The sequence below is a fragment of the Chrysemys picta genome, chromosome 2 (genome assembly GCF_011386835.1).
Source record: "Chrysemys picta bellii isolate R12L10 chromosome 2, ASM1138683v2, whole genome shotgun sequence".
Lineage (NCBI taxonomy): Eukaryota > Metazoa > Chordata > Testudines > Emydidae > Chrysemys > Chrysemys picta.
This window is the reverse complement of record NC_088792.1, coordinates 168,126,855-168,154,824: the sequence shown is the minus strand read 5'-3', so window position 1 is coordinate 168,154,824 and position 27,970 is coordinate 168,126,855. Positions and strand designations below refer to the sequence as shown.

General features: G+C 40.5%; 2 protein-coding genes across 8 annotated transcripts in view; one reads left to right on the top strand and one right to left on the bottom strand.

Moving 5' to 3' along the window:
• Positions 1 to 920: 920 nt before the first annotated feature.
• Positions 921 to 25,983, bottom strand: C2H5orf22 (chromosome 2 C5orf22 homolog). 3 transcript variants are annotated; one of them, XM_008171775.3, is made up of 9 exons: positions 25,765 to 25,983; positions 19,128 to 19,273; positions 17,653 to 17,802; positions 12,983 to 13,427; positions 10,412 to 10,474; positions 7,151 to 7,272; positions 3,921 to 3,987; positions 3,138 to 3,277; positions 921 to 2,511 (listed from the first exon to the last, which is right to left on the bottom strand). In XM_008171775.3, the coding sequence occupies exons 1-9, from the start codon at positions 25,840 to 25,842 to the stop codon at positions 2,382 to 2,384; spliced, it is 1,341 nt and encodes a 446-aa protein (XP_008169997.2). In that variant the 5' UTR covers positions 25,843 to 25,983; the 3' UTR covers positions 921 to 2,381. The 3 variants fall into 3 exon arrangements, with proteins under 3 accessions (XP_008169997.2, XP_008170001.2, XP_008169993.2); XM_008171779.3 differs by having other exon boundaries at positions 19,128 to 19,188; XM_008171771.4 differs by having other exon boundaries at positions 25,396 to 25,907.
• A 126-nt stretch (positions 25,984 to 26,109) lies between these two features.
• Positions 26,110 to 27,970, top strand: part of DROSHA (drosha ribonuclease III) — a 92,709-nt gene continuing 90,848 nt past the window's right edge. For all 5 annotated transcript variants that reach the window (XM_065584796.1, XM_065584795.1, XM_065584794.1 and 2 more), the window contains exon 1: positions 26,110 to 26,248. The gene's annotated coding sequence lies outside the window, so the exon portion shown is untranslated. The remainder of the gene's footprint in view (positions 26,249 to 27,970) is intronic.

Genomic DNA, 27,970 nt, shown 5'->3' with positions numbered 1-27,970 from the left:
GCCAGCAGCGCAGAAGGAAGGGTGGCAATACCATAGCATGCCATCCTTACTTCTGCGCTGCTGCTGGCAGTGGCTCTGCCTTCAGAGCTGGTTTCCCAGCGAGCAGCCGCTGCTCTCCAGTTGCACCGCTCTGAAGGCAGCTCCGCTGCCAGAGGTAGCACAGAAGTAAGGGTAGCAGTACCCCAACCGCTCTCTCCCCACAATAACCTTGCGACCCCCCCTCCACAACTCCTTTTTGGGTCAGGATCCCTACAATTACAACACCGTGAAATTTCAGATTTAAATATCTAAAATTTATGATTTTTAATAACCTATGAGCATGAAATTATTCAAAATGGTAGGGCCCTATAGATAAGTGTGTAAGGAGGCAGTCATCCTGTTCCCTAGTGTGATTTGGTGGACTGCAGCATGCATTAACTAGTAGCCCCGTCTTGTGCTTTATCTGCTCAGACATTGATCCATAAGCATTCAAGATCATTTTCTTCCAAGTTATCAGTGACTCCACTACAGGTAATGACATTTTTAACAGAGTGCCACCCACTCCCACTCAATCCTTTCTAAACAGGTTATAACCATTGATTTTAACATTCCAATTGTGCTAATCATCCCCCCAGGTTTCAGTAACACCAACTAGATCGAATTTATGCTCATAAATGAGCAATTCAAATTCTTCTTGTTTGTTATCCAGGTCCAAGCATTAGTGTATTGGCCATTCAAGAATCTCCTCTTTATGTCCTTGGTATCTTGATTTTGTTCTCAATGATATTTTTTCTTTAGTTCACTACATCCAAAATTTGTAAATATCTTAAAAATATCTGATTTATATTCAATTATTTAACAGCAGAAGTAGTAAAACAACCTAATGAATAAGCGGAAGAGAAAGTACCAATATACATAAAGAACTCAAATCACACTTTGAAAAGAATACCACAAAAATATTTATTCAAAACAAACGTAATATATTCCAATCAATGTCTTCACCTTCACCTCTCTCCTTTTGCCCTTTCCCAGGTCAGTCCCAATTGACTGCTGGTTTCCTTTTTATTCTGGAGATGACCATTTGCTCTCAACTCCTAACCCTTAAATTCTAAATGTTTATGACACTGACATACTTTCTCTGGCTAGGAATGCAAGTGAATGCATGTATGGCCAGACAAGATCAATTTATGTTCTAAGCATGAAGACTGGAATATCTAGAATCTCTGGGTGAAATCTTGGCTCCATAGAAGTCAATATGAATTTTGCCATTGACTTTAATAAGGCCAAACTATCACCCTCTGAAACCACTCGTTCAAATCCTGGCATAATTCAACAGCTACCAAGGACACGTGCTTTAGAGGACAAAGTAGTACGTACAACACATGTCATGCAACTATTGTATGTGTGTCTTTCAGCTGAGATCTTAAAAATAAACTCAAGCTTTTTGTGGACATAGAGAGATTTCATGACCTTTTGTAGCAGTGTTGGCCAGTCCTTGGCCAAAGTTTTCCCTTCCCCCTCAGTGTACTGATGAGCTGTTACCCTCTTCCTTGGAGATAGCTGCATTTCTGTGATGTTGCATAGGTGCCTTGTGAAAATAAAGGGACTATAATCATGTAAAATAATATGAATATCAATTGCACTCCATGGATCAGGTAGTACGAGATAAGTTGCACCAATGGAATGGGAGAGGGATCACTGAGTGCTCATCTGTAGTACTACCAGTAGTGGGAATGAGCAAAGGTCATGTGAAACCAAAGTCTTAATGGTACAATGAATGATTTGTAACATTCAAGAAATCAATCTACTTACAAAAAGCTAGATTTGTTTTACAGATATTTTAAGTGTGTGTGTCTAATTCTGTCACATAGTGTCTTCATGGTCTAAAAATAAATAGTTTCTCTTCACAATACTAGCCTTTAAAAGTACTATAGTTAAAACACAGTACATTTAATCTGGAGCCAACAATCTAAGACTGATCAAAGACCATAATTAAAATGGATAATGTTTCAGATATGAAACCAGTGCAACAAAGATAGAGTGCAATTAGAAATTACCATTCAAATTATTGGATAGCTTGGTTTCTAGTGCCACCTGCTGAAACAGAACAATAGTTTTTTTATCCACACTTTTTCTAGTTTTATCTAATAAGAAACTTACAAGAATATTAAAAAAAAAAATGGTTTTGGTGAATTACATAGCCCAAATACAAATTAACAAGTGATATACATCAATACAATGGACTCTCTTTATAATGTACTCAGATATAGTGAATCTCTGCTTATATGGAAGTTGTTCTGTATGGGAGGGGCTGGTGGTGGTGGGAAGATGGGGAACTGCTTTCAGCACAAGACATTTTCACTCTAAATATTCCTTTGAGGTTGACATCAACTTGAGTTTGTTCACACAGATGAATCTGCTGAGTACTCTAAATGAACATCCAGAGTGCCGAACGCTGAGTGTAGTGCATTCAGAACCTTTTCCTGAATGAGGTCTACTTGCTCTGCAGGACAATAGTCATCCAAACTTGATCTGTAACAATGATTTTTTTAAAAAAAATCAAATGCCTATAATGAGAAATAGTTTTCTAATACTTTGCACTTATATAGCCCCTTATATCTAGGGATTTCAAAGTGCTTTAAAACCCTGAGAGCTCTGCTAGTCCCTCTCCAGTCCCCTGGCCTCTCTGGAGAGTCTTTTCTCTAGGTCTCCTCCTTGCCCTGGTCTTAGAAACATCTTCCCCTTAGTTCAGAGGCTCCACAGCTGTAATTCTCCTTGGCTTCCTCCGTTTACCATCTTCAGGCTTAGGGTTCTGCTTCAGGGAACCTTCCTCTACGTCTCTCAACTCTAGGCTCCCCCAACTGAGCTCAGCACAGTCCTTCACTTGCTGAACATTACCATCAGGTGGCCCCCATCCCCAGCCCATTGGATCTATCAATCCTCCCCCAGAACACCTATCCTTAAAGTCCCAGTAAAGGACAGAATGGCCCCAGCACTCAATGGCCTTAAAGGGGACAGATCACCCTGTTACATACAGGGAACTCCACAGTACAGTGAAAATCCTGTACTGCAGTGAACACTGACTTTTTAAAGAACATTTACTACTGCAGACAGATTTTAAATTCACCTTTGGGTTTAGGATAAAAACAAATACTTACCGAGCGATTGTCACAAGCGTGGGCTTTGGTATTTTTTTCAGTACATACTTTACAGATTGTATGAGGCCCTCTATCTCCTGCTCAGTGCTAACATGATGCGGAAGTTCAGAATAATCACACGTAAGACCAGCCTGGTGGACCTAAACATAAATTAAACAAAGATTTCACTACTGCACAAAGTGGATGATTAAAATTAACAATAAATGTTACTATTCACAAAGCTGATTCATACAGCACAGTGCTTAAATTGTCTTTAAGAGTTTAGTAGCTACTGTACTTCTTTAAAGTAACTAATGGAACTACAGAAATGTATTTAAAAGCACAAACATTATTGTATTTACACTTTTAGATGCTGTTAACTAGTTTCATTGCTTGTTATAATGTACCTCCCTTTTTCCACTAGAGCATTCAGAAAGCCTATCAGAGGTGAAGGCCAAGATCTTAAAAAGGGGACTGGGATGGGAGAGGCTGCTTCAATTTAGGTTCTGAAGTCCTTATCTCTAAACCCACTTGAGTGATCTGATTGTGACAGCAGTAGCTCGGCACTCTGCACTCCTGACAATCAGGCCATTTTTCAGTTGCTTTAATACAGACTTGAAGGCCTAATTTCAGGCAGCCATTTTTGAAAATTCTGGCTGAAGTACAAAGATTTTAAACCCTCCTTCCCACAAACATTTAAGATTTCAAAAGGCAAAACCAAAAAGTTCCCCAGTTTTCTCCTGCCCTTTTGAATATATGATTTTGTAAGCTGTTTGCTTCCAGTTCCTCCCACCAATGACTTACCATTTCATAGTCTGGGGTTTCCATCCGGTTTTTCAAACTATGCACAAGTTGAACCAGTGGTTTCATTCTGGAATAAAAAGAAAAAAATGTGAGTTATATTAACAGCTAGAAGTACATGTACTTAACACAACCGAAAACAGTAAGGAAATAATACCATGGTGGGCCTCGTGTCCCAGGAACAAAGCACGGGGTGTACAGAACTTCCCCTGCTTCTGTGAAAGAGGAAAAGTGCCAGCTCCATGGCACTGCTGTTTTCTCACTTCATCCTGCCCCTGCATTTAGACTACATGGGATTTGGGGGGGAGGCCATTCTCTCTGGCACCGCCTCCTTGTAGCTCCTGTAGATATACATGAGGAAGTTACTTTTTCAAGGTTGTATTAACTCCATCTGAGTCTCATCTGCAGTTGTTACTTAGAAGCCACAAGAGGACTTTCCTAACAGCATCGCTACAGCTGGTGGGAATATTGGGGTTGGGAGTTTCCCCATGGAAAAATCTGGCTTTTGTCAAAACTTTGGTTTAAGAGAAAATTTTGAGTAGAAGTTGACACAGTGTTTCATGGGAGTTGTTGCTCAGGTGTCTCATGCTCCTATTCTCTTCTATGGACTAGGCTTATCGGGTGGCCTAAATCTCCCATGATGCACCACTGACTCACCTCTTGCTGAACCGCCACAGCACATAATGGGAGATGGTAGTCTGGCTGTGGAACCCAGTTTGTAGAGGAGAATGGGGGCATGAGACAGCTGAACTACAACTCCCAGGAGGCACTGTGGCAGCATTACTAAACTGAAAAAAAAATTAAATATTCAGTTTTGACCTTCCCTCCCCCCCCAAAAAAACCCCAACCCCCCTCCCCCAAATCCACAGAAAACAGACACTTTTTGACACATTCTGGAAGTGGTGAAGAGGGACCAGTGGAGCAGCATGGAGAGACAGGATCCCCTATGTAAGTTGATTCACAGGGGCTTGCTGCAGGAAATCCTAGGTGAAGTTCTACAGCCTGCGTTATGCAGGTCAGACTAGATGATTATAATGGTCCTTTCTTGCCTTAAAAATCTATGAAAATAAGTTATCACTACAACAAACCAAACTGAACATTTTCTCTTACCTTGGATTTCAATTCCACAAAAGAGAAGGTTATTTACCTGTAACCAGAGGTTCTTTGAGATATGTGGTCCCTATCTATATTCCACTGAAGATGTACGTATGCGCACCATGTGTCCGGAGCCAGAGAATTTGACAGTAGTAGTGTCTGTTGGTTTGCGCATGTGTCCTTGCTTCGCCTCATGGTTTCATCTGAGGTGATAATGGGTGAGGCGGATTGACTGGGTCTCCAGTTCCTTCTCCACCACAAATCTAACAGATCCACAGCAGAGGGGAAGGAGGGCAGAAAGCATGACCTGACTACGGCAAGTCTCGGAGAGGAGATCAGACCTCCCTCGGTGTGGGTGGCAGAGGAAGGCCTGGAGATCCTGGTTCCCGTAGGGTAAACTGCTCACATGGCCCTGGTGCTCACTCCGAGTATCCCAGTGTTAACAATACCCGTTTGGTAGCAGGAGCCAGCGCCGGAGCGGAGGACTGTTCTGGAACCAACACATCCCGTCTTAAGGGACGCTGACATTGAGGGCGAGCAGGGCTCAGTGGACCCACTGGTCTGCGTGATTTCTTGTCATTCTTGGAATGTGCTACCTCTCCGTGGCTGGAACTCAAGTAAGGTGCATTATCCTTTGGTTTGGAGTAAGACTTACTGCCATGCTTATGTGCATGCTTCCTTGACTAGGCCCCGGCATGGGATCTGTAGTGGTGGTACCACGGAATCAGATTTGATCTCTGTAACCGGAGGCGCATTCCTGGCTTTCTCAGGCCAATGTAGAGGAGGAGTTTCCTGGCCTGGATCCAACTGAGGCTTCAGGCCACTTCCATAAGGTGCTTCTTGAAGCGGAAAACCCGGCCTGCTCAGGTACGGACTGGGAAGGACTAGCAGACACTGCACCTGGATGAAATGTGGGCTTCTCCAAAGCGGTAGAGGCAGTGTTGGTGCTCCTCCCTGACTGAGAACTAACACAGGCAGGAGGCGCAGATCTTGAATCCCGGTGTCTTTCGCATAATCCAGTACCCATGTGTGGGTGTGTGTGGGAGACTGGTAAACCGATTCTCCTAAAGTCCAAATCCTACTAAAACTACTACTAAAAACTAAACTACATAAAAAAACAGTAAAAATAGTAGAAGAAAAACTAACTATACATAATTTCTAAAACTTTTCTTCTTTTAAAAGGGCATCAGAGATGAGAGGACACTAGCAGCTCTGACTTGGACCACGTGGCGGTGAGAAGGAACTGGAGATACAGTCAGTCAGCCCCACACTTTATTGCCTCAAATGAAACCATATGGGGAAGCAAGAGAGCATGTGCGGACCAACAGACACTACTACTTTCAAATTCTCCGGCTCCAGACACATGCCTAAACCTTCAGTGGAATAAAACAGGGACCATCACTCAAAGGAGCAGCTAAGGATTTTCCATGTTGTATATTTTAGACAAGTTAAATTATCATCATATCCCTCTAGCTCAGTCCAGCAGCTTGAATGTTCAAAAACATGCCAGGAGCCATTGAATTACAATTAGCATTTTTCAGTCTTCTGCTGATGGTGGCCGTCTCTTTTAGAAATGCAACAATATTTGTGATGCTGACAGCATGGGAGGATAAAAGACCAGTCACAAGGGTTTGGAGGTTTTTTGTGTCCCTGCTCTGGATTTGACTAGGAATGACACTTATTGGTCCAAGAGAAATCCTGCACATGAAGGGAGGAGGTAGAAGAGAGGTGTAACAGGATGGTATTGATTGATTGTGTTTGGAGAAGTTAGCTAGCTCCAAGACAGAGTGGGAGGAAGAATACTGTTCAGTGGGTTTCTGGAGAAAATCAAAAGTAGTGAAGAGTCAGGAGTTACAGGCAAAGATACGAAGAGAAGGCAGTTAGCAGTCAAGCAACCAGTGCATAGGGAGGAAAGAACAAGAACAACCTATACATTAGATTTCCAAATTGCTACCATCACAAGTGATGTAAGTTTGTAGGAAGCTGGCCAGTACCACCTGGAGACTCAAAAATAACAAATGTAATGAAAAACACTTTACTGTTAAAAATATAATAATTTCTTCATGATGATTCTTATCCACAAGCTACTAGTTGACCAAAGGGAGGAGAGTTTTCTTTTAACCATTGAAATCCCTTACCTAGGATACAAGGCAAATCTTTTTAGAGTCTCTTCATCATCATTGTCACATAAATCCGCAAAAGCTGCTTCCAGATCTTCTAGCTGACGGACACGATTTTCAACACAGTCCAGCAACCCCTCCTTTGAATGAGCACATATGTACATGTGTTAGGAACAATACAAGCATAAAACCTTATTTCTTTAGATGAAGGACACAGTTCACTCTATGGGTCAAATCCTCAAGTAATTAGTCTGATGGGAGTAAGGGAACAGGGATTTCTGGGCAGCTGGTTTGTGGAACATCTTCCAAAAGATTACCATCTCCAGAGCAATGCAGAGTAAAACCCATCTCTGCCCACTAACAACAAAATGTTCTGTATCTATATTTTGAGGGAAAAGACTGGGAAGAACTAAAAGTATGTTAGATTAAGTGCTGGATTTGTTTGTAAAGCTCTCAAATGTCATGGTGATAAATGCAATATGAATACTTAGTGACAGATAAGTAGTTTTGCCTCAATTTAAAAAAAGCAAAAACTTCAGGATATGTATAGGTTTTAAAAACAAAACTTAAAAATACTTTTGGATCTATCAATATTTCAAAAGGAGCTATGCATGTTGGAGATTTTTCAACCACCTTCTTCCTGGACTGCATGAAAAAAGACGGGATGAATTCTAAGTTAAATGCCTGTTTTACTTTACTCATGGAAGAAATCCCATTGGAGTTCATGAGACTACTGGCATGAGTAAACATGCAAGTATTTGCAGGATCAGAGTCTGAATAACAAAATCAAATGATATGAGTTTCACAGCATGAGTATGAAAGATGATCAGCACATTAAATGTAGACAGGAAAATCACTAAGAAGGATATTTGACAGACATAAAAACTAGGGATATGGTAATTCCTTCTGCTTGGGAAGTGTTCTGATATCACATACCAGCTGCTGTATACCTTGGAGAATGTCAGCAACTTAATTACATATGCTTAAATGGAAATATGGGATCTGATTCTGAGAGGTGCCACTGAAGTCACCACGGAGCACGGGGTTGTAAAAATGTAGGTGGATATTTTGAAAGTAGCACGGGGGATCGAGATTAATGGAAGATGAATGCCTAAATCCCCTGCACTTCTTTTAAAAATATGAATGTTTTACAAATAGGGCTGTCGATTAGTCGCAGTGAACTCAGCAATTAACTCAAAAAAATTAATCGTGATTAATCGCACTGTTAAACAATAGAATATCAATTAAAATTTATTAAATATTTTTTGATATTTTCTACATTTTCAAACATATCGATTTCAATTACAACATAGAATACAAAGTGTACAGTGCTCACTTTATATTATTTTTATTACAAATATTTGCACTGTAAAAATGATAAACAAAAGAAACAGTATTTTTCAATTCACCTCATACAAGTACTGTAGTGCAATCTCTTGATCATGAAAGTGCAATTTACAAATGTAATTTTTTTTTTTGTTACATAACTGCAATCAAAAGTAGTGACCAGGAGTCAGGAGTTACAGGCAAAGATACAAAGAGAAGGCAGTTAGCAGACAAGCAACCAGTGCAAAGGGAGGCAAGAACAAGAACAACCTATACATTAGATTTCCAAATTGCTATCATCACAAGTGATGTAAGTTTGTAGGAAGCTGGCCAGTACCACCTGGAGGCTCAAAAATAACAAATGTAATGAAAAACACTTTTGAAAAATGCGATTGGCTGAACAAGAAGTAGGACTGATTGGACTTGTAGGCTCTAAAGTTTTACATTGTTTTATTTTTGAATGCAGGGCTTTTTTTGTACAAAATTCTATATTTTTAAGTTCAACTTTCATGATAAAGAGATTGCACTACATTACTTGTATTAGGTGAACTGAAAAATAATATTTTTTGTTTTTTTTACAGTATAAATATTTGTAATAAAAAATAAATATAAAGTGAGAACTGTACACTTTGTATTCTGTGTTGTAACTGAAATCAATATATTTGAAAATGTAGAAACATCCAAAAATATTTAAATAAACGGTACTCTATTATTGTTTAACAGTGCGATTAATCGCACACTTAATTTTTTTTAATCGCTCGACAGCCCTATTTGCAATATAGTATGTTAAAAATGTACATTTAAATGCGTCTGACTATCAGACACTGACACAATCAAGAAGGGTGACTATCCAAGAGATTCAAATATCTGCAAAGAGCCAAGATCTGGGCATATACGTCTCCGCTGGCTTCCCCACCTCCATCACATGTAAGTTAAACTTCTCATTACTAATTTTAAAGCTTTGCATGATGCTGCCCATGCCTTGTTCAGCACTGCACTCCTCCCCATCCATTCCATTCTGCCAAGGATGCTAGCCTTGTCCCTCACAGTTCTCAGCTTCTCACACAAACATCTCCATAACATCTTTCTTACTCCCTCCTATGGCTAGAGTACCCACCCTTGATCAGAAAGCCTCTACTCACCACTTGATGCCTACAAGAAATTTGCTGACTGACAGAAAAAAACATGGGGAGTAATTTAGGAATAAGTTTATACATTGATATTTATAATATTATTACAAAATATATAGTTGTGCTATCTACTCTGAGTCTGTTTTTAGGCTGAGAGATACCACAGGCAGAGATCATCTCACCTTTTCCCTTTGGAAAGTGCCTAGTGTAACAGCCAACATCTTTGTTGTCATTGGGGATTGCACTGAAAGCTAAGAACATGAGTCTCTAAGGTGAGCTGAAACACAGTCGCCTAGCTGGCAGCTGGAACAGGTTGATATATACTGTGAATCAGGAACAGATGGAGAACAAATAATGCACACCGAAAAGTAGGCTACACTAGCATGATATAGGCACTTCTGGGTATACATAAATTGATAATAATACACTGAACGCAGAGCAGGTATTTGTCACATCCCTACTACAAAGAAGAAATAAACTAAGGAGAAAAAGTAGCAAATGGAAACAAAAATACCATGAATGATTTGTTTTTGTTTCACTCTTGTTAATTAGCATTTTGTTTACACACATTAAATTTTACACTCACACTAAATCTCCATGCAGTTAACAGAACTGCATAAATAATGTTTGTTAGCAAAGCTTTCCTGAGGCCCTGTACAATAGCATTAAGCATGATACATGGCTTAACTGGCGACCCTTTCATTAAGCATCTTTCACAGCTCTCCCTCATGTCTCTCTGCTTCTTGTCACAGCACTGGGTCTTTGCAGTATAAACAAAAATCATTTTCACATTCCTCACCCATCCTAAAAAGAAATACTGTACCTCTGTTGGATTTCTATCCGGCTTCTTAAAACTGTATAGCTCTTGCAAGATCTTGTATTCCTCCTTTTTGGGGGAGGTGGGGGTGGGGGAGGAGAGGAGGAGAAAACGTATTTTAGTGGCTTCAAAGGAAACATACTTAAATGGAAATACAGTGAAGCAAAGCATTCAGATTCCTGTACCTCCAAAGGGAAACTACTTTTATGACTGATTTTAACAAGATAGCCCCATCCCTGCAACACAGCAGAAGCTGCTCTATATATCTCATAGTGAAAATCCTCTGTGGCCTGAGAACATAACCATACGCTAAACGTTAAACTTGACTTCAATGTACTTAGCCATGCCCTTAAAATCAAGCCTTTAAGTGCTTTCGTGAACAGGGGTAAGATTACTCATGTGCTTAAAATTAAATGTGCTTTGCTGAATTGAGGCCCCAGTGAATTGCTGCATATGACAAGGGCTATGATTTGGGGCTGCCGCTGCATGGTGGTCAGGACAGCAACGTTCTAAAGGGATGGCCTTGTGTGGATGGCCTGCATCCCTCCTCAGCTGTTGGGGGAATCTGCAGATTTAGATTGGCAAATCTCTCTTCTGGACAGGACAATTTAGTGAAGTCTGTGATCTGAGATGTGGAGAGTTTCCTGTTCCCTGTGGGGGATCTTCCCATGCACGGGATAATTGGGTTCTTGGTTTCAAGCACACAGTGACTGACAAATTTTATGACTGATTTCTAAAGAACCTACGAGAAACAGGATTTTATTTTTTGTACTATATGTGTACAAAATTTCTCTAAATTGCTAATAAAGTTTTGCTCACAACTGATTAACCCCCTTGCGCTCACACACTTTTTTTTTTTAAATTCATCAAAGAAAATTGCTGACGAGTTCAGACCTCATATCCCAAGTACGGACACACTTCTATGGCTGCGTTAGCAACCCTAAAAATAGAGAGATAGTAATGAAAGCTACCCACAACTGCAATCGTTACCGGATCACAGAAGGGGCTTTGTGTGGGCACAGGGATCTGCTCACCTTGCAGGACTGGAGGGGCTATAATTGCAAAGAGCAACAGAAGGAAAAGCTTACAATTTTCCTTTAATTTAGGATACTATAACCATATTCAAAATGTATTTTAAATCTTTTTTGGGAGTGGGATTTTACTCTTAAAATGTACTATTATAACACCACCCTTCCCCTCTTTTCATTCTGAAGTTGAGCAGCTTCCTTTGCAGGTTGTCACAATGATTTCACACAAATGCTAAAATGGAAGAACATCAGCGAGTGTGAGCACAGGATGTTACACATTTTTATACATGGTGTGGGAAAGGATTTCTCCAGTAAACAGTAAAAGAAAGGCAAAGGAAATGGCCCAAGTTGGACTAGGACCAGCACACACTCTATGCATGGGGAAAAGGGATACGGGAGCTTCAATTACCATTAGCAGTTAGCATCTTGGACCAACATTTTCAAACCTGGTGCCTAGTTGGGCTCCTAAATCCATCTTTAGGCACCTCAATATAAGTGGCTTGATTTTCACAAATGATGAGCACCTAAAAATCCCATTTAAGACATAGGACTGGATGGGGGCACCTGGGTCATTGAGTCCAATCCCCTACAATCACAGGCAACCGTGTCATATAATCCCATTCATAAATTTATTAAGATCCATTTGAAAACTAATTAGGCTTCTTGTCCCTACTATGGAAGGTTGCTCCAAAACTTTATTCCTCTGATGATTAGAAACCATCTAATTTCCAGCCTGAATTTATTCATGGCCAGTTTATACCCATTTGTTCTTGTGCCAACATTGCCTGTTAGCTTAAATAGCTCTTCACCCTCTTGGTATTTACCTTCCTCGTGTATTTATAGAGAGCAAACATGATCCCCTGTCACCCTTCATTTTGCTAGATTAAACAAGCCAAGCTCTTTTAAGTCTCCCCATGTAAGTCAGGCCTTCCATTCTCCTCATTATCCTAGCAGCCTCTCTCTGTACCTGTTTCCGTTTGAATTAATCTTTCTTGAACACGGGTGACCAGAATTATATACAGTATTCCTGATGAGGGCTTATCAGTGCCTTGTACATTGACATTACCACTTCCTTACCTCGACTGGAAAAAAGGCAATGAGAGCTGCTGAGTGCTCAGCACTGCTGAAAATCAGACCACGTGTATTTCAGAAAACATCAACGTAGCTTTGGAAGCCTAACTTTGGGGACCCACATTTGAAAATTTTGGCCTGGGTTTTACATCTCAGGCGAGAGACAGAACTGTGCCTGTAACACCAAACTGGGGCATTTGTTCAGCAGAGATTCACAAGGAAGAGTTCTACCTGCTGAATCAGCACATCAATCCCTGCAGCACCTGGGTTTTCCTCGCAGTTACCCCCATCCAAATATTTACCACGTCTGATTAGTTTAGCAGCTGATTAGCTTAGCTAAGATTAGTTTGGGTATATTTTATAACAATATGATAATATCCCTGCACAAAGTGGTATGGCTGCAGATTATTAATAGTCACATTCTCTGTGGGGTTCACTTTTGTCCGAAGGATAATAGGATGGTATATGTTATAGTCACCTGGGTGTACATTTCTTTGAATGGATTCTTTACTGAAAAAAAATCTAAGTCAATATCTAAAACATATGCATCTCCCTTTTGTAGTACTTGAAGAACATCTTCAACAATCTCCATCAGTTGGCATGCACGGTTTCCAAGAGAGCATGAAGCCAAGGCCTCCAATTTGTCTTGTGCAAATGTTTTCTCATCTCCTCCTTCCACCTTTGAATCTGAGAGGTCACTGCTGGGAACTTCAGCCTTTGATGAAGAGGCAGTAGCAGTGTTTGATGTATCTGTATTTAACTTCAGTCTCTTTGCAGATATTATATCATTTTCTTCCTGACTGCTGGATGCTTCGGTAGGATTAACAAGAATGACATTCAGATGTAAAGGCTTCTGGTTCTCTAGCTGATCAGCAGGGACATAAAGACCATCACTTAGATAGTAATGATCTGTACTTGTAACCCTGGAATAGAGAATTGGCCATACTTAATGTGTGATTTAACTAGATGAGAAACAACCTTGTGTTACCACCTAACATTATTTACAATTAAGTAACCTTGAGAAAGTAAAGTGAGTGTGTGTGATGGGTTGTAGGCAATGTAACATATACACACATAAGATTATTTTTAAAGACTCCTCACATGTTAAATTTAAAACTGATTTTTTTTTCTTTGTAACATCTTAGTGCTGTTGAGGGAATGTACCAAAATATATTTTATATTATTTATTAAAGCCCCATAAAAATGTCAAATGGTAATAGAATGATTCATCCTTATGTGCTCTTAAAAGATTAATTTTGCCATCAGAATATAATTTAAAGAAAACTTTCCCCCTAATCCTGCCAATATGATGACAAAAACTAATATTTTAAAATACAATTTCTTTTTAAAAATAATCCTATTTAAAGTTGAATGTAAAAATATGGTCTCTTCTGACAAGGCCTAGACTAACTATAATCTAGTAAAATCATTTAATTAAAAAAAATGCTGTATCAGTAAGTCCTCCTCAAATTTTAATGAGTAAAGGGTGCTGCCTTTTTTTTTTTTTTAGTTTTATACAGAATCAGGGTGGGGAGTGGGAGAGAGAGAGGAGGATGGGGATGAGATCTTTATCTTTTGAGGTCAGCTCAAGCTTTATAAATATGTCACATCATGTACTGCATAAAGTATGTATCTATATTATTTTCAGTCTTTATGGTGGAGCCAATCCTGGTATTGAAGTTTTTTCAAATGTAAGTACTTCCAATTTTCGTTATGCACAATTTTGCCTAATTACTTTGTTTCTGTTTAGCTAGCAGGTGCAGAGAGAATATTTTATTCATTTGAACTAGTTCAATCAAAGATGAGAAACCAATTGGGAGCTGAAGAAGCAGGGAAGCTTGCTTCCCTCTTCCAATCCACGAATAAAAACCAGGTGGGAGACAATGCAACCTATTAATCTTTAAAAATTTGAAGAACATGGAGCCAGAATTTTGGAGATAATCAGGCACCTAAAAATGCATGTAAGTGCCTAGTGAGGTTTTCAAGAGAGCCTAAGCAGATTGGGCATTTTTAGGTACCTAAATACCCCGAGACTGCCAAATCCAATCCAATCACGGTCAGTAATGACTGAAACTTTGGGGACTAGCTTTAACTGCAAAATAACATCTTGATAAAATTACATAAGAAAAAACAATCTGGCATGTTTAAGGTACTCTTATTTAACAAATAATTCTAAATGCTTTTTTTGTGCATTTCGAATTGAATTCCAATGTTCATCTTACACAAAAGAGTAAACATATCATCTAGTAAATAAGAAATGCATCGTTCACTGTTTTCTAACAACATAAGATAAAAATGAAGAAACTGAATTAATGTATGTAGAGGTACATAATTAGTTAAATAAATGTGTACAGATACAGTATCTGAACAAGAACCACCACCACTTTAGTGTAAAAGCTATATTTAGTTGCAAAGCAACATGTTTTTATGGTTATACCCACCAGTGAGAATGAACTTTCTTAGGAAAAGAACTAAAGTACAAATGCAAAACAAGATTAAAATTGATTATTTAAATCAATCCATCCTGACCGGAACATTTTTTAAGTGTTACACAGCAAACAAATCAGTGCTCTTTCCTGCAGTTTTTTTTAAATATTCCCTAGACTAGCAGGATCAACACCTGTGAATAGTTCCAATAGCTGTAAACAACAGCTCAGTGACTGTACCACTGACAGAGTAGTACTGCATAGAAATGAATCATTTCTGTTCACTGTGATCACAGCCACCTCTTTTCCTCTCTAGTAGGAAGAACCCCACTGACCAATCAGCAGGGGGATGCTCTTCAGTTAATCCTCAAAGGCACAGCAAGGAACAAAAGCACAACTCTTAATCTGTGTTATAAACTAGCCCTAACCTATGTTATGCAAGCACATACTTTCAATAACACTGAAGGTTCTTCTCTCCCACAAATGTGCTAGTTTTCTTGATGGCTGAATAACTCCACCATAAAGTATGCTCTGAAAATCCTGAAAACAACACAGGCAACCACTTTTATACAAAAAGGATATTTAGCTTTTCCTCAAAGTGTTTGAAAGTAGGAGGAATGTCTCAAGATGCAATCAGTCCCCAGCCAGTTTATATTAATCACACATTAAAACAGTGCAATTTGAATCTGCATACTCAGACTAATAAAAGTGCAAGACCACTTCAGGAGAGAGGAGAGCTCTTATTGTCCTTGGGATTTTTTTTGATTAATAAATACTGTTCTCTATAATTGTACCAATGCTCAATTAAAGAACTTAAAAACATGCAAGAGACCTTACCTTGAAGAATGTGATATAAAAAATATGTCTATAAAAAAGGGTGAGAAAGAGACCGGATGGCTCAAGGGCTTGTTAATAGGAGTCTTTCACCCCTAGACTACCCAATCAAATCCAACCACAGTTAGTAGTGCCTGCAAACTTGGAGGCTATTTGGTACACTATGTGAAATTAATGCGATGGTCTCAATCCAGTTCTTGGGTGTCCAAATGAGAGCGACTCAGTCATAGTCAGTACTAACTGGAAGTCTCAGTGGAGATGCCAAAGTCTGAATGGACATGAGGATTGAACTACTGCTCTTTCATCCAGTGAAGTGGGCCAGGTCAGCGTCATTTCAAGCACATAATACACAGAGAAGCTTGCACCGATGCTGTCGGTGGTACTCTTGGTTTGAAGATGAATGCTGTGGATAGAACTAAATTCATACAAACATACCACACACTCAAATAAACTAAGATTCAACATGTTTTAAAAGGGGGCAGAGGATAAAGGGATGTTATCAAAGTTGACAGGCAGGCTAGTATCGTCCAGTAGCCCATGACTATTGGTCCAAACAAATAATGATTATTTATGGTTGTTTGGATAAGCAGCTGAATTCCTCTTAAAACTCCTGGGCGAATTAAGAGCCTGAAGTCAATGGGAGTTTTACCCTAACTGACCAGCATGTCCAAACTCAAGCCGAAAATGAAAAACTGAACTTCCATATCAGTTTCTCTTTATATTCCTATTTGAACAGGAGTAAGAACATAGATAATTGGCTTATGAAGCTTTCTGCTTTGCTAAACTCCTACTCTTAGCCAACTGCACCCAACACTACACTTCAAGATTAGTACACATGGTTAATTACAGATGGCTACAACATCTGGGGCCACCATACCTTCCTGATGGACTACCAAAAACAAGATCCAGGTTACCTGTGGACAACATATTGCTAAAGGATTTTTTTTTAACCTTGTTCCATACGTTATGTTCTTTTTTGCTGCACAGTACATTTACTTTTTTGTGCGGTTTCACCAAAACACAATATTTTGATGTTGTTAAAATGAACACCAGGAGCCAAGAACCACAAATTACAAAACAAAGTGGTGTGACAAATGAAGTCCAATAAGGAAAGAGTTCAGTTTTAAAGCGATTAAAGGTTATGATGAAGGATACTGTGAAAAAAAATAATTTTAAAAGTTGTGAAAAATAGTAATGAAATTATTACTTAAGAAGACAGCTGCACTCAGTGAGCCCAATTCTGTTTTCACACCTATTTTATGCAGTGTAGCTCCACTGACTCAAATGGAGATATGCTTGATTTATACCATTATTAGCAAGATCCGGATTTGGTGCTGTGTGACTAAAGGGCAAGTGATGAAAGAAGCAGCAAGATAATAATTGTATTTTTACCTGGTTGGGAAAACAATGAAAATGTTACTGAGTTAAAAAAAAAAAAGCTTAATTATCCAACAAACAAAAAACTTTGCTGGTTTACAATTACAATGACCACACTTCATATCACTGACAAAAACTATATATCAAGAACGGTATAGTTAAAAAAAATGTAATTCCTAGAATACTGCTTTCCATGATTTCAACCTTTATGAACGGAGCACTTGATTTGAACTTTGACTAACTGAAATGTGACAAGTGTAGTATAATTCTCTACAAAATGGTATCCATAAAAAGGAAATGAAAGGCCCAATCTGTCGGTGTAACTATTCACGAAACTTTTCTCATGTCTGGCCCTAAAGGAGTCATATATACACAACTAAATTGTCATTCAGAAACATGGATTTATCACCAGTTTTATCTAAGTATCCAAGAAAATGTATATGGGAAACAGTGGCAGAGGAAAAATGAGATCTATAATTATCTTACTAGCAAAAGATAGCACATACATTACCTGATTGTAGTGGTAGACGTATCTTTACCAACTAAAAAATCATGTTTTCCTTCTTTGATTTGTTGAGCCCAGCTTGGATGAAGCCATATCACTTGAGAAAAATGACCAGCATAAACAACAGGCATAATCCAGTTCTCAATACTTAGCTCACTGTAAATGAATGGAGAGGAAATATGAAATCACATTAACTTCCCCTATATGTAAAGTGTGTCAGCAACACAAAAAAGATGACTCTCATATACTGGAATTACATAGAAATGTGTAATTTCCAGAAAGCATCAGTATTTTGTATGCATATGGTTTATGTTACAAAACAAAAACTTTGCTAGTAAAACTATTATCAGGAAAATCTTTGATCACAAGACTTAAAAATCTTAGAAATTATTTATTTAAAATGTCTATAACAATACTACAAAGTTAGGATTTTGGTTTTGTAACATATGTATAGTGCAGTAATGCCATCAATAGTCTTCCTCATCAATACAACACTTGATTATAAACTAGCCAGGTTTATAGCTTCCTTTTGTGTGTCAGAAGAATGAAATGAAGTATGTTCAACACCACCATCACAAATCAAAACTAAATCTAAGAGTCTGTCAGTGTCCATGTAACCTACCCTAAAATTGATTAAATGTTTTCTTGAATGTAAAGACTGGTTGCTTAGCCCCTACAAAATCACATTCGAATCACTATTAATATCTCAATTCCTTAGTGGAATGACACACGCTGCCAAACTGCCTATTCTCCACAAACAAACAAAAACCAAAACACAGAGTAGATATGGGACGATATGTCGCCATTCCGTTCTTGTGACTCACCAGTGTATTGAAATTCTCAAGCTTTTCAATACCCTTCCCAATTACAAGAATGAAGCAGAAAGAGGACACAGTGTGTACACATATCTCCACAACTGCACTGGTCTTTCATCTACCTAAGTAGCTGTGGTGAAATCCTGGCCCCACTGAACTCAGTGGCAAAATACCCCTTTGATTTAGTATGGTCAGATTTCAACCCTGCAGTTTAAACACTGTTGCAGCGTTACTTAGGAAAAAGGCTGATCGATTTTACAGAATTGGGAGGGGAAGGCATTTTTTTTAAATATGATTTTTCAGATTAAATGATCGGTCTTGACATTGACCCATTATAATGCTGTTCAGAGAAACAACATAGTCTAAACTATCAAACAACTGACATACTGCTGAACCATTAAAAATGCAACCAAGTCATAAGAACATATTAATCCAATGTATGGAGGGTAACATCAACATTTGACTATATTCCTAAACCACAAAACATCCTTGAACATAAACAAGCCAGTTTCGAGCATGAGTGAAAAAGCTGAAAATACTTTCAGGGCCAACTTCTGCCCATCTTGCTCACGTTTACTCTGAGGAGAGTTCTACTGATATTCAATGTAAATGAGAGTGGCAAGAGTTGGCCCTTAGAGATTCTTGATGAGGAACATATGACATTACCTAAACAGAGCTTCTTTGTCGAAGACCGTGTCTGCTAGCATATTCACAGGAATAAGGAGGTCTGGATGGGAATCAAAATGAACAAAGCTGATGTTACTGGCAGGGAGATGCTTTGACCCAATGGCACGATAGATAAAAGGCAGAACCTAAAACAATATGAACGAAATGTGTTAAGTGTTACAAGTGGGTTAAAAAATGAAACGTTGTTAATAGCAAAAACACTGGCAAAATACCATCCATTGTCTTCTCAGGCCTCATAATTATTCCTTTAGTAGAAGACAATGCATCAGTGCAGCACAACCTTGCTGGTACCATGGATTAAGACTGGCAACTTGCCACAAGCCCAAGGGCTACATGTACAGTAGTTTGCATGAAAATTTACAATTTTTTTTTACCTCCCTTTCATTCTTTCAGGGCAGCCTTGTTTACAGCAATGCTTTTCACCAATGCTTTAATCCCACTCTCATTTCTTTCACTAAAATCCATCCTCCTAAAAATCTCCCCATCTCCTGTGCAACGCAGTCCCCACCTGGCTGTCCTCCCCCACTTCTTGACTTCCATACACTAAAGTTCCTCCTGCTCTATGTTTAGACATGGATGGATTAGACTTTGATCTGTAAGTGTTGGTAAACATTGATTGCACTGTACACACACAAACTGATTAAAAATATTTCCATCAGTAATAAATGAAATTTACAGATAGGCAAGGGAAGAAAAATGCTGCTGGAGAACCTATTAGAGTTTGATTTAAGGTTATTTATTTTGTACATTTTGACAGTTGATGTTGACAATTTGTGTTTTAACAATTATACAGATTTAACTTTTTCAATCTCAATGGTCATTAAATAATTATTGTCTGATCCCAAAGTTTTACCCTCACCCATAATTTCTGCAACTCTGAAAAAAAAAGAATCAATAAAAATAAAAAAAAGGTTAAAAATAACTATTGATATTATCCATCAAAATTATAAAATACAACTCAAATTCAGTGACGCTTGCCTATGAGTCAGGCTGTAGGACAAACTTACAGGCCCTATGCTGACACCAAGAGTCAGCCTGGGAGATTGCAGACATACAGCCCCCATGACCACAAGAGACAGGGCAGGGCTAACTTGTTCTCAGTTTATGTGAGGCTAGTGACTGGCAGAGTGGTGGGAGCCTTTCTGTGCTCCTTAGGCAACTGAAACTGCATAAAAGGACTATGAATTTAGTAGCCTGAACCCCTCCTCACTGCCAACAGCACCAACCATGGCACCCAGGGAAGGCAGAAACCTCTGCATGAAATGGTTCTCCTATGGCAGGTACTGAGAGGTGTGCAAAGCTTTTAATGGGCCCTCTGCTCTTGGGTGAATTACACCCAGTATATACAGCACAGACCAAAAAAATGCATTTACTATGTTTAGACTACTTAATTTTTTGTATTTAATAATTCATAGCTATTTTTGTATGTCATTTTACTTTGCCAATATCTCATTGATTATATTATGTTATATTTATGGCAAAATAATGTGAAAAATGAAATAGGCACATACATGACTGGGCTCAGTTTTCAGCCTCTCCAGTTGCTTACCCATCATAATCGCAAAGCTGTGATACTGACAATTTGTGTTTCACTGCTTATAGATCTTCAATTTTTTGAATCTCAATGTATGCTCTCATTAAATAATTATTGTCTGACCCTCCCATAATTTCTGAGAACTGTGAAAATTTAAATACATAGAATATATCAATGTGTATTTTTTTGTCAAAATTTGCCTTTGATCCATGTTCCCCACCCTATGCCAGAAGACACTGAACCAGATTTTGTAACTGGGCTTCAAAAGTTTCAGACTTTGTCCAGTACAAGGTAAAACCAATTGAAAAATCACACACACTCAGGCACCAGCTACAGTTTAAATCTAATTGAGTTTCTAAGCTCCCGTCACCCTTGGACTGTTAAATTCCTATCCACAAGCTGCTCCAACCCCTGGCTGAGTTCTCTAGTCAGAATTACTCTGAACAGAGCACTCAATCTCCTGTTCTCCCCAGCTCTCCGTGATACTGCACTGACTAGTTAGTGAAATGGGTTGCATATCCTGTGCATCAAAAGCAATACAGTTTGCACATTGTTTATATGCTAAATATGAACTGAACTACTTTCAAAAAATGAATACAACCGATTAAGTCCCTAATCTTGAACACTACATATATGTATAAGATTAACCCCCTATAAATACACGATTTTAAAAGAAAATGCTTGAAATTTGATCCTCCTTTACTGCCTGCCAAGACTTGAGTTTTTAGTTCCCTGCCTTCACATTATTAGGGTTGTTAACTTTTGACATGTAAAGAAAGGTCAGAAACTGTTTGAGTTTTAGGGCACGGCTACACTAGAGAGTTTATAGCTGCGCAACTGCTCTGATGCAGCTGAGCAGCTGTAAGCTCTCTAATGTAGCAGCTTTAAGTTGACGACAGAGAGCTCTCTCCCGTCGGCTTAACTACTCCAGCCCTCACAAACAGCTGTCACTATGTCCCACCGACATAGTGCTATCTACACCAGCACAGCTTATGTCAGTGTAGCTTATGTTGTTCAGGGGGGTGATTTATTCACCTCCCCTCAGCGACATAGGTTATGCCGAGATAAGCTGTAATGTAGACAAAGCCTTCATACTGCAGGAGAAGCAGAGAGTTTACTAAACTTGGATTAGCCTTTCAGTTCAACTTTAGCACGTATTTATTTGTGACTTTAAGTTTAAACACACACATTCTGTTAAGCAGAAAAAAAAAAGGGGGAGGACGGAATCCTGTTGGAGATCCTAAACATTGAATTGCAAGTCCTAAAGCCTTAGGATGAAACTACTCTGGTGCCGTAGGTATCTCTGTAAATTAGAGACAGGAAGTTGAAGTACTCATACATTTTGTTTTTCAAATGCATGATTTGATTGCACTTCATGCAACTGAACTTCCTCAGAAAGAAAAATAAATAAATGGGAGGTTCATAACCAACCCAAGGCAATCTTCAGAAGAGTGGAGCTTTACCTGGCACACAGGACCACAATTTCCTCTCCCAGTGCCTACTACTATAAACTAATCAGACTGCCGTGTGTTAATGCCCTCCACCCCAGAGCTGGCTACATGTTAGAAAGGCATATGTCTTGTGTATAGCTCTAAGGTTTTTGCACACTGATAGGTTTTATAGACAACAAATATAAATAGTCTTTATTACACTAATTTAATGTTCAAAATTTACATCAATTGCCTTTTTGGGTGGTGTTGGCAGAATTCCATGAACATGTTTTCTATTTCTATTCTCTTTTCATGTCTGCAGTGTTGTTGTAGCCATGTTGGTCCCTAGAAATTAAAAAGACAAGGTGAGTGAGGTAATATCTTTTACTGGACCAACTTCAGGTTGGTACAATAAAAGATATTACCTCCCCTATCTTGTCTCTCTATGAGCTTTTACCAATGTTTCAACTTTACATGGATAACTGTACTTGGATCTCATTCAAAATAATTTCAAGGGAGGGTATTTTTTTTTTAATATCTATTTCAATTAAGGTCATTGTTTCAAACAGTAACAGGATCATAAATTGTCCCTGGTTTAGATATGCAGGGTCCCTAGTTCAGTAAACACTTTAGTAGGAACCTCATAGCATTTTGGTAAAGTAAACTGTTTAGTATGAGGTTGCTTTTGTAAATATCAATGGCTGCTGTGGCTAAAACATCTCACAGCCCCATTAAATAATAAATTGCTCATTCTGAAGGGCAGCTGGTGCACAGTCAGCAGCCAATCATAGTGCACCAAGTATTCCAGAAGCCAACAGAAATATTCGCTGGTGCAAGGACTTTCACCAACTACTGAAATGTAGGCCTCTGGTCAATCTCTAGCTTTACCTGTTCTTTTGAGGCTGGTTTTCCTACTCTGGTTAGAATCTGTCTAGCCACAGATTCTACTCTACCGGGTAATAAAAGGAAACTGCTGTATAACACTTGTCTCAGTTTTCCACTGCATAAGGGTATTGATGTTTTTAAAAAGCAAATGAGGGAAAAAAAGCCTTTTCAGAGAAGTTACATGATCACAACTCATTTCCACAAATTCCAGGGAGGACTCTGCCTGCTGAGATTAAGACACAAATCTGAATCTTAAATGAGTTATGCCAACATTTTCAAAAATACCGTAAGGATTTATTTTTAATTTTCTCTCCTAACATTTTAATAAACACTTTTCCTACATCAACCTACAGGTATGCTATATACTTTTTGTCATTTGTAAATACTGCATAACTTCTGCTATTTTGTATAATTTATTCTACAAAATGTTTCTGGGGTTTGTTGATGGGGTTTAATATTTTTCAGTTTTCTACACAATACTCTTCATACCCACACAACATCACACTGAAATCAGTGGGGTTCTCTGCACATGCATAAGGATCTATTTGAACAGATCCAACGGCAGCGTTGCAACCTTAAATTGCGCTTTATGAGCAAGCAATCTGAGAAACTTTTACCAGGGAATAGACTAGGCATTCAAAATCCCCTTTAGACTAAGGATTCAAAATCCCCTTTAAGGAAGCAAGCATTTTAGAATAACTTTTTTTTTTTAAGAGTCTGTCTACATTTCACATCCCGCATTCTTATGCAACAGAAAAACTGCTAAAGCTTCCTTGTGTTTATTAATATGGTAGTGAGTACTTTGCACTTTATATAGAACTTAATTTCAAAGCAGTGTACAAACATCAATTAATCATCTCAGCATCAATGTGATGTAGGTGAGTATTTTCCAGAAATTAAACCAGCAATTTGCAGTTAAACAATAGATTTTTTTTCAACCCTGGGATAACTGCCCAGAGTACACTCGTCATAGAGTAGTGAACATCTTGGATTACATTATAAGAAACCAGACCCTGCCACTGTCCTCTGCATACTGCAATCCCACAGGTTGAGTGCAGATCAGTGTCAGGGTTGGCTACAGAAGGGCTTATGATTTGCAGTGCCCTTTGCTTCCATATGTCAGACTGTGCATTTTATACACTGCGCCTGCCAGTGGAGGAGAAAAAGATCAGAGGAGAAAAAGATCACAAGGATTACAGAAGCAGCCACTAAACCTGTTCACTGGTGCATAAGGAAACTTCTGGAGATTCTGAGAAGCCAATCCCAATTTGGCAACCTGTCATGCCACTGTCAATTAGCTAGGAGCATCATAAACACATTGTGGGGGTGGTCACCCCTTAAATGATGGCCAAAGTGGAAAAATGGCATGTTATTTGGGGTGATTACCTAAGCGGCAAGGCAATAATTGATAACTGCATGAAAAACACAGTTTGTAAAGACACAATGTTTTATTTGTGGTGCAAAAATCTTATTCTGTATCATGAGGATTAGTACTTGTATGATGGCTGCTGAAATATGGGACAAAGCACATCCTATACTAATTAGCTATGGGTGTGATGCACTAGGCACAAAGTAAGAATCATAATTTAAAATTAGGGGCAGGGGCTCTGTCGTAGTCTACGCTACAGACTTATGATGGTGTAACTACGTCGCGTGGAAAATCCAACCCCCTGGGTGAATTATGCTGACCGAATTCGTGGTGTAGGCAGGACTATGCTGATGGGAGGGCTTCTTGTGTCAGCCTAGGTACCAACTCTTTGGGGAAGTGGAGTACCTGCGCTGATGGGAGAAGTTCTTGTTAATGTAGGTAATATCTTCACTAAGTCGCACAGGAGCATAGCAGCATCAGTGCAGCTGCAGTGCTGTATGTGTACACAAGCTCTTTATCTCACAGGTCCCATTCCTGCATAAGAATTTGCACAGTAACACTTCTACTGGTCAAGTGAAAATTCTCTAAGTTAAACACATGCCTAAAGGTATATCTACACTGCATTGTAAACCTGGGCTCAGCCTCAGGCTTGATCCCACCCGTGCCCACAAAGAAATTTGTCTAATTCAGGTCAACAAGCAATCAGGACCCAGGTCCTTATGAGCCCAAGGCCTGGTCTATAATACAGAGTTAGGTCTATGTAAGGCAGCTTAAATCAACCTAACTGTGTAAAGCATCTACACGAAAATGTAGCACCCACCAATGTAACTCGCCCACTACACTGAGCGCTTAGGTCAATGTAGTTAGGTCGATGCAGTGTCAGCGTAGACACTGCGTTGCTTACATTGACTGTTACTGCCTTTCAGAAGCCATCCCACAATGCCCCGCACTGACAGTCAATCATCCCTGCAAATACTCCTGGCACAGACAACAGGAGCATAACTGGGCATGCAAAAGCGATTTAATTACCACAAGCCCTGTTATCTTGAAGACTGGATGCAGCACCAGACCCAGTAAGAAGGTCTGTGTGGCGGTGCAGTATGGATGTGTTAACATGGCTGTGAGCCCGGGCCCAGCAATCGTAAAATCAGGTTTACAACGTGGTGCAGATGCTCAAGTGGAAACCCAGCGGGTGCACCCCAGGTCCCACAGCCCGGGGCTTAGTGCAGCATTGACATACTCTGCTTGCAGAATCAGGGACTTGGTCACGGTGGGAACGGACTCCCAGAAACCAAGGACAGGAGGTGCGGGCTGGACTTCAGCGGCTCTAGCCCCAGCAGAAGTCTCGGTGCCGTGCGGGTCCCAGCCAGGATCTTCCCCCCGGCCCCAGGCACTTACATCTTGGTGGTCCTCCACCACGCAGACGGGCAGCGCCGGGTAATTCCGCAGGCGGCCCGGCTGCCCCGCGCTGCTCATGGCGGCCGCGCTAGGACGAGCGTTCGGAGCCACGAACCACCGGGCCCGGCAACGTTCTAGGACCCGAACGCCGGGGGCCGCGACGTTCCGCGGAGCGCCAGCCTGGGACACCCGCGCCGCGAGGGGAGGAGCAAGGGCGACCCTACCGCCGCGGGCCAGGCTGGGGCTCTCCCGCCGGGGAGGGGGGCTCACGGGGCCGCCAGGGGGCTCGGCGCTCGCCGGTCCCTTCCCCTGCCCATTGCCCGCCCCTCTCAGTGACCCGGCGCGGATGGTTGCGGCGGGGTTTCCGCGCGATGTGGATGCTCCTCCCTCCCTTTTCCTGTTCCGGAGCCGGTGTTTGCCTGGCTGGTGCCCGGCCTGCGCCGCGGGTGTCTGGCTCCACGGGCTGCGAGGGGGGCTCGTTCAGGTAGGATGGATGCTCCCGCCCCCTTGCTAGGAGAGCGGGTCAGATTGGGGGAGGGAAAGCGAGCCTCCCCCTCCCCCCTTAGTGCTAGGAGGGGGCTCCCTCTTCCCCCGGTCAGTCCCCCCGCTCCCTTCTTAGGAACCCGTGTCCCCCTCTGCTTCCTTTTCCTTCCCGGCTGGGTGCTTTGCTCGGGATTCTGGGTAGCATTGGCGCTGGCTGGGCTAGATTCACGTGGGTCCTTCCCCCTTTTCACTGGGTGGTTTAGGTTTGAGGGGGCCCAGAAACCCGGCCAGACCATGAGTTTCGCCTGGGCCTGGGGTTTATTTTAAGATTGACTCTCTCTTCCCCCCTTAGAGCTCTGGCTACAGACCTGTGTATTTCCCCTGCATTTTGTTTCATGTGTGCAGCAGCTCAGTTGAGTTACAGGTTGATGGCAAAATCCCAACTCATCAGAGTTTTGCCTGGCTTCAAGGTTTGTCCCATGCATGGCTAAGGGCTTGTCCGCACTAGGAAGTTGTAATGCTTTAACAGTACCGGTATAGTCAAAACTGTATAACCCTCCCTAGTGTGGATGCAGTTATCAGTATAAAGATGCGTATAGTGGTATAGCTGTTGTATGGGAAAGGAAATAGCTATACTGGTAGAATTAAAGTGGCATAGCCCTGGTACTCTGGATGCAGTTACATCAGTATAAAGGTGCTTTAGTTATTCCTATAGAGGAAAAGGAATACCTGTAGTGGCATAAGTCACTTTTTATGCCATTAAAAATATCATCCCCCTAATTGAAATAGCCCCTACCTGGTAAAACAACTTTTAAGTCTAAACAAGGCCTAAATGTGATGCACTGCTTCTACAACCCTATCATATCTCTCAGACTGACTGTCTGATGGCCTCTTGCCACTACCCTTTCTGGCTTTAAGGTCAGACATAAGGTGCTGTCTGTTAGTAGGGTGGAGTGAAAATAAAGAGATTACTTCCAGACTTTTCAAACAACATGCTTCTAGATTGCTAGTATGGGGAGTTTGGGTGTATCTGTGTCTAGATACGTAAATAGCTGCCATCACCACTGAGCACCCCCATCCCCACTCTGCTCCCAGCTCTGCTCTTGGCATAAATAGCTGCCATCACCATAGTATCGGTGGGAAGAAAAGAGAGTTTATTAGGGTTTGTCTACACTACAAAATTAGGTTAACTTAATTTAGGAGTGTGGGGTACTGACAGCTGTGTGGGACTCGCAGCTGGATCAAGCCTCCCTCGCCCCCCTCCCCCTCCCCCTCCCCCTCTGAAGTGACAGCCTGAGCTGTGAGCTCAGTTTCACAGCATGGAGCCTACCAGCAATGAAATTGACATTCTTGTCAGTTATAGGTCTGCCTCTGGCTCAGAGTGGCAGTGCAAGGCTCAAAGCTGAAGCCATGAAACTGACAAAAATGTCAATTTCATTGACGGTAGGTTCCCTGCCCTGAAATTGAGCACCATGGTGCCTCACAGTTGGGTTGTCACCCCAGGGTGGGGGCTCCAGCTGTGAGTCCAGTGCCTGGCTGACAGCTGGGGGTGCGTGGGTGAGTGGGGTGGGCAGCTGTGAGCCCCATGCTGTGAAAGTGAGAAGAATGACAGCCAACAGGCAATGTGAGTAAATACACCGACATTAGTACTTATGTCTCTTGTGGAGGGGGAATTATTATGTTGGGATAGCAGACCACTTACTTCCGTGGAAGCATCATTGTA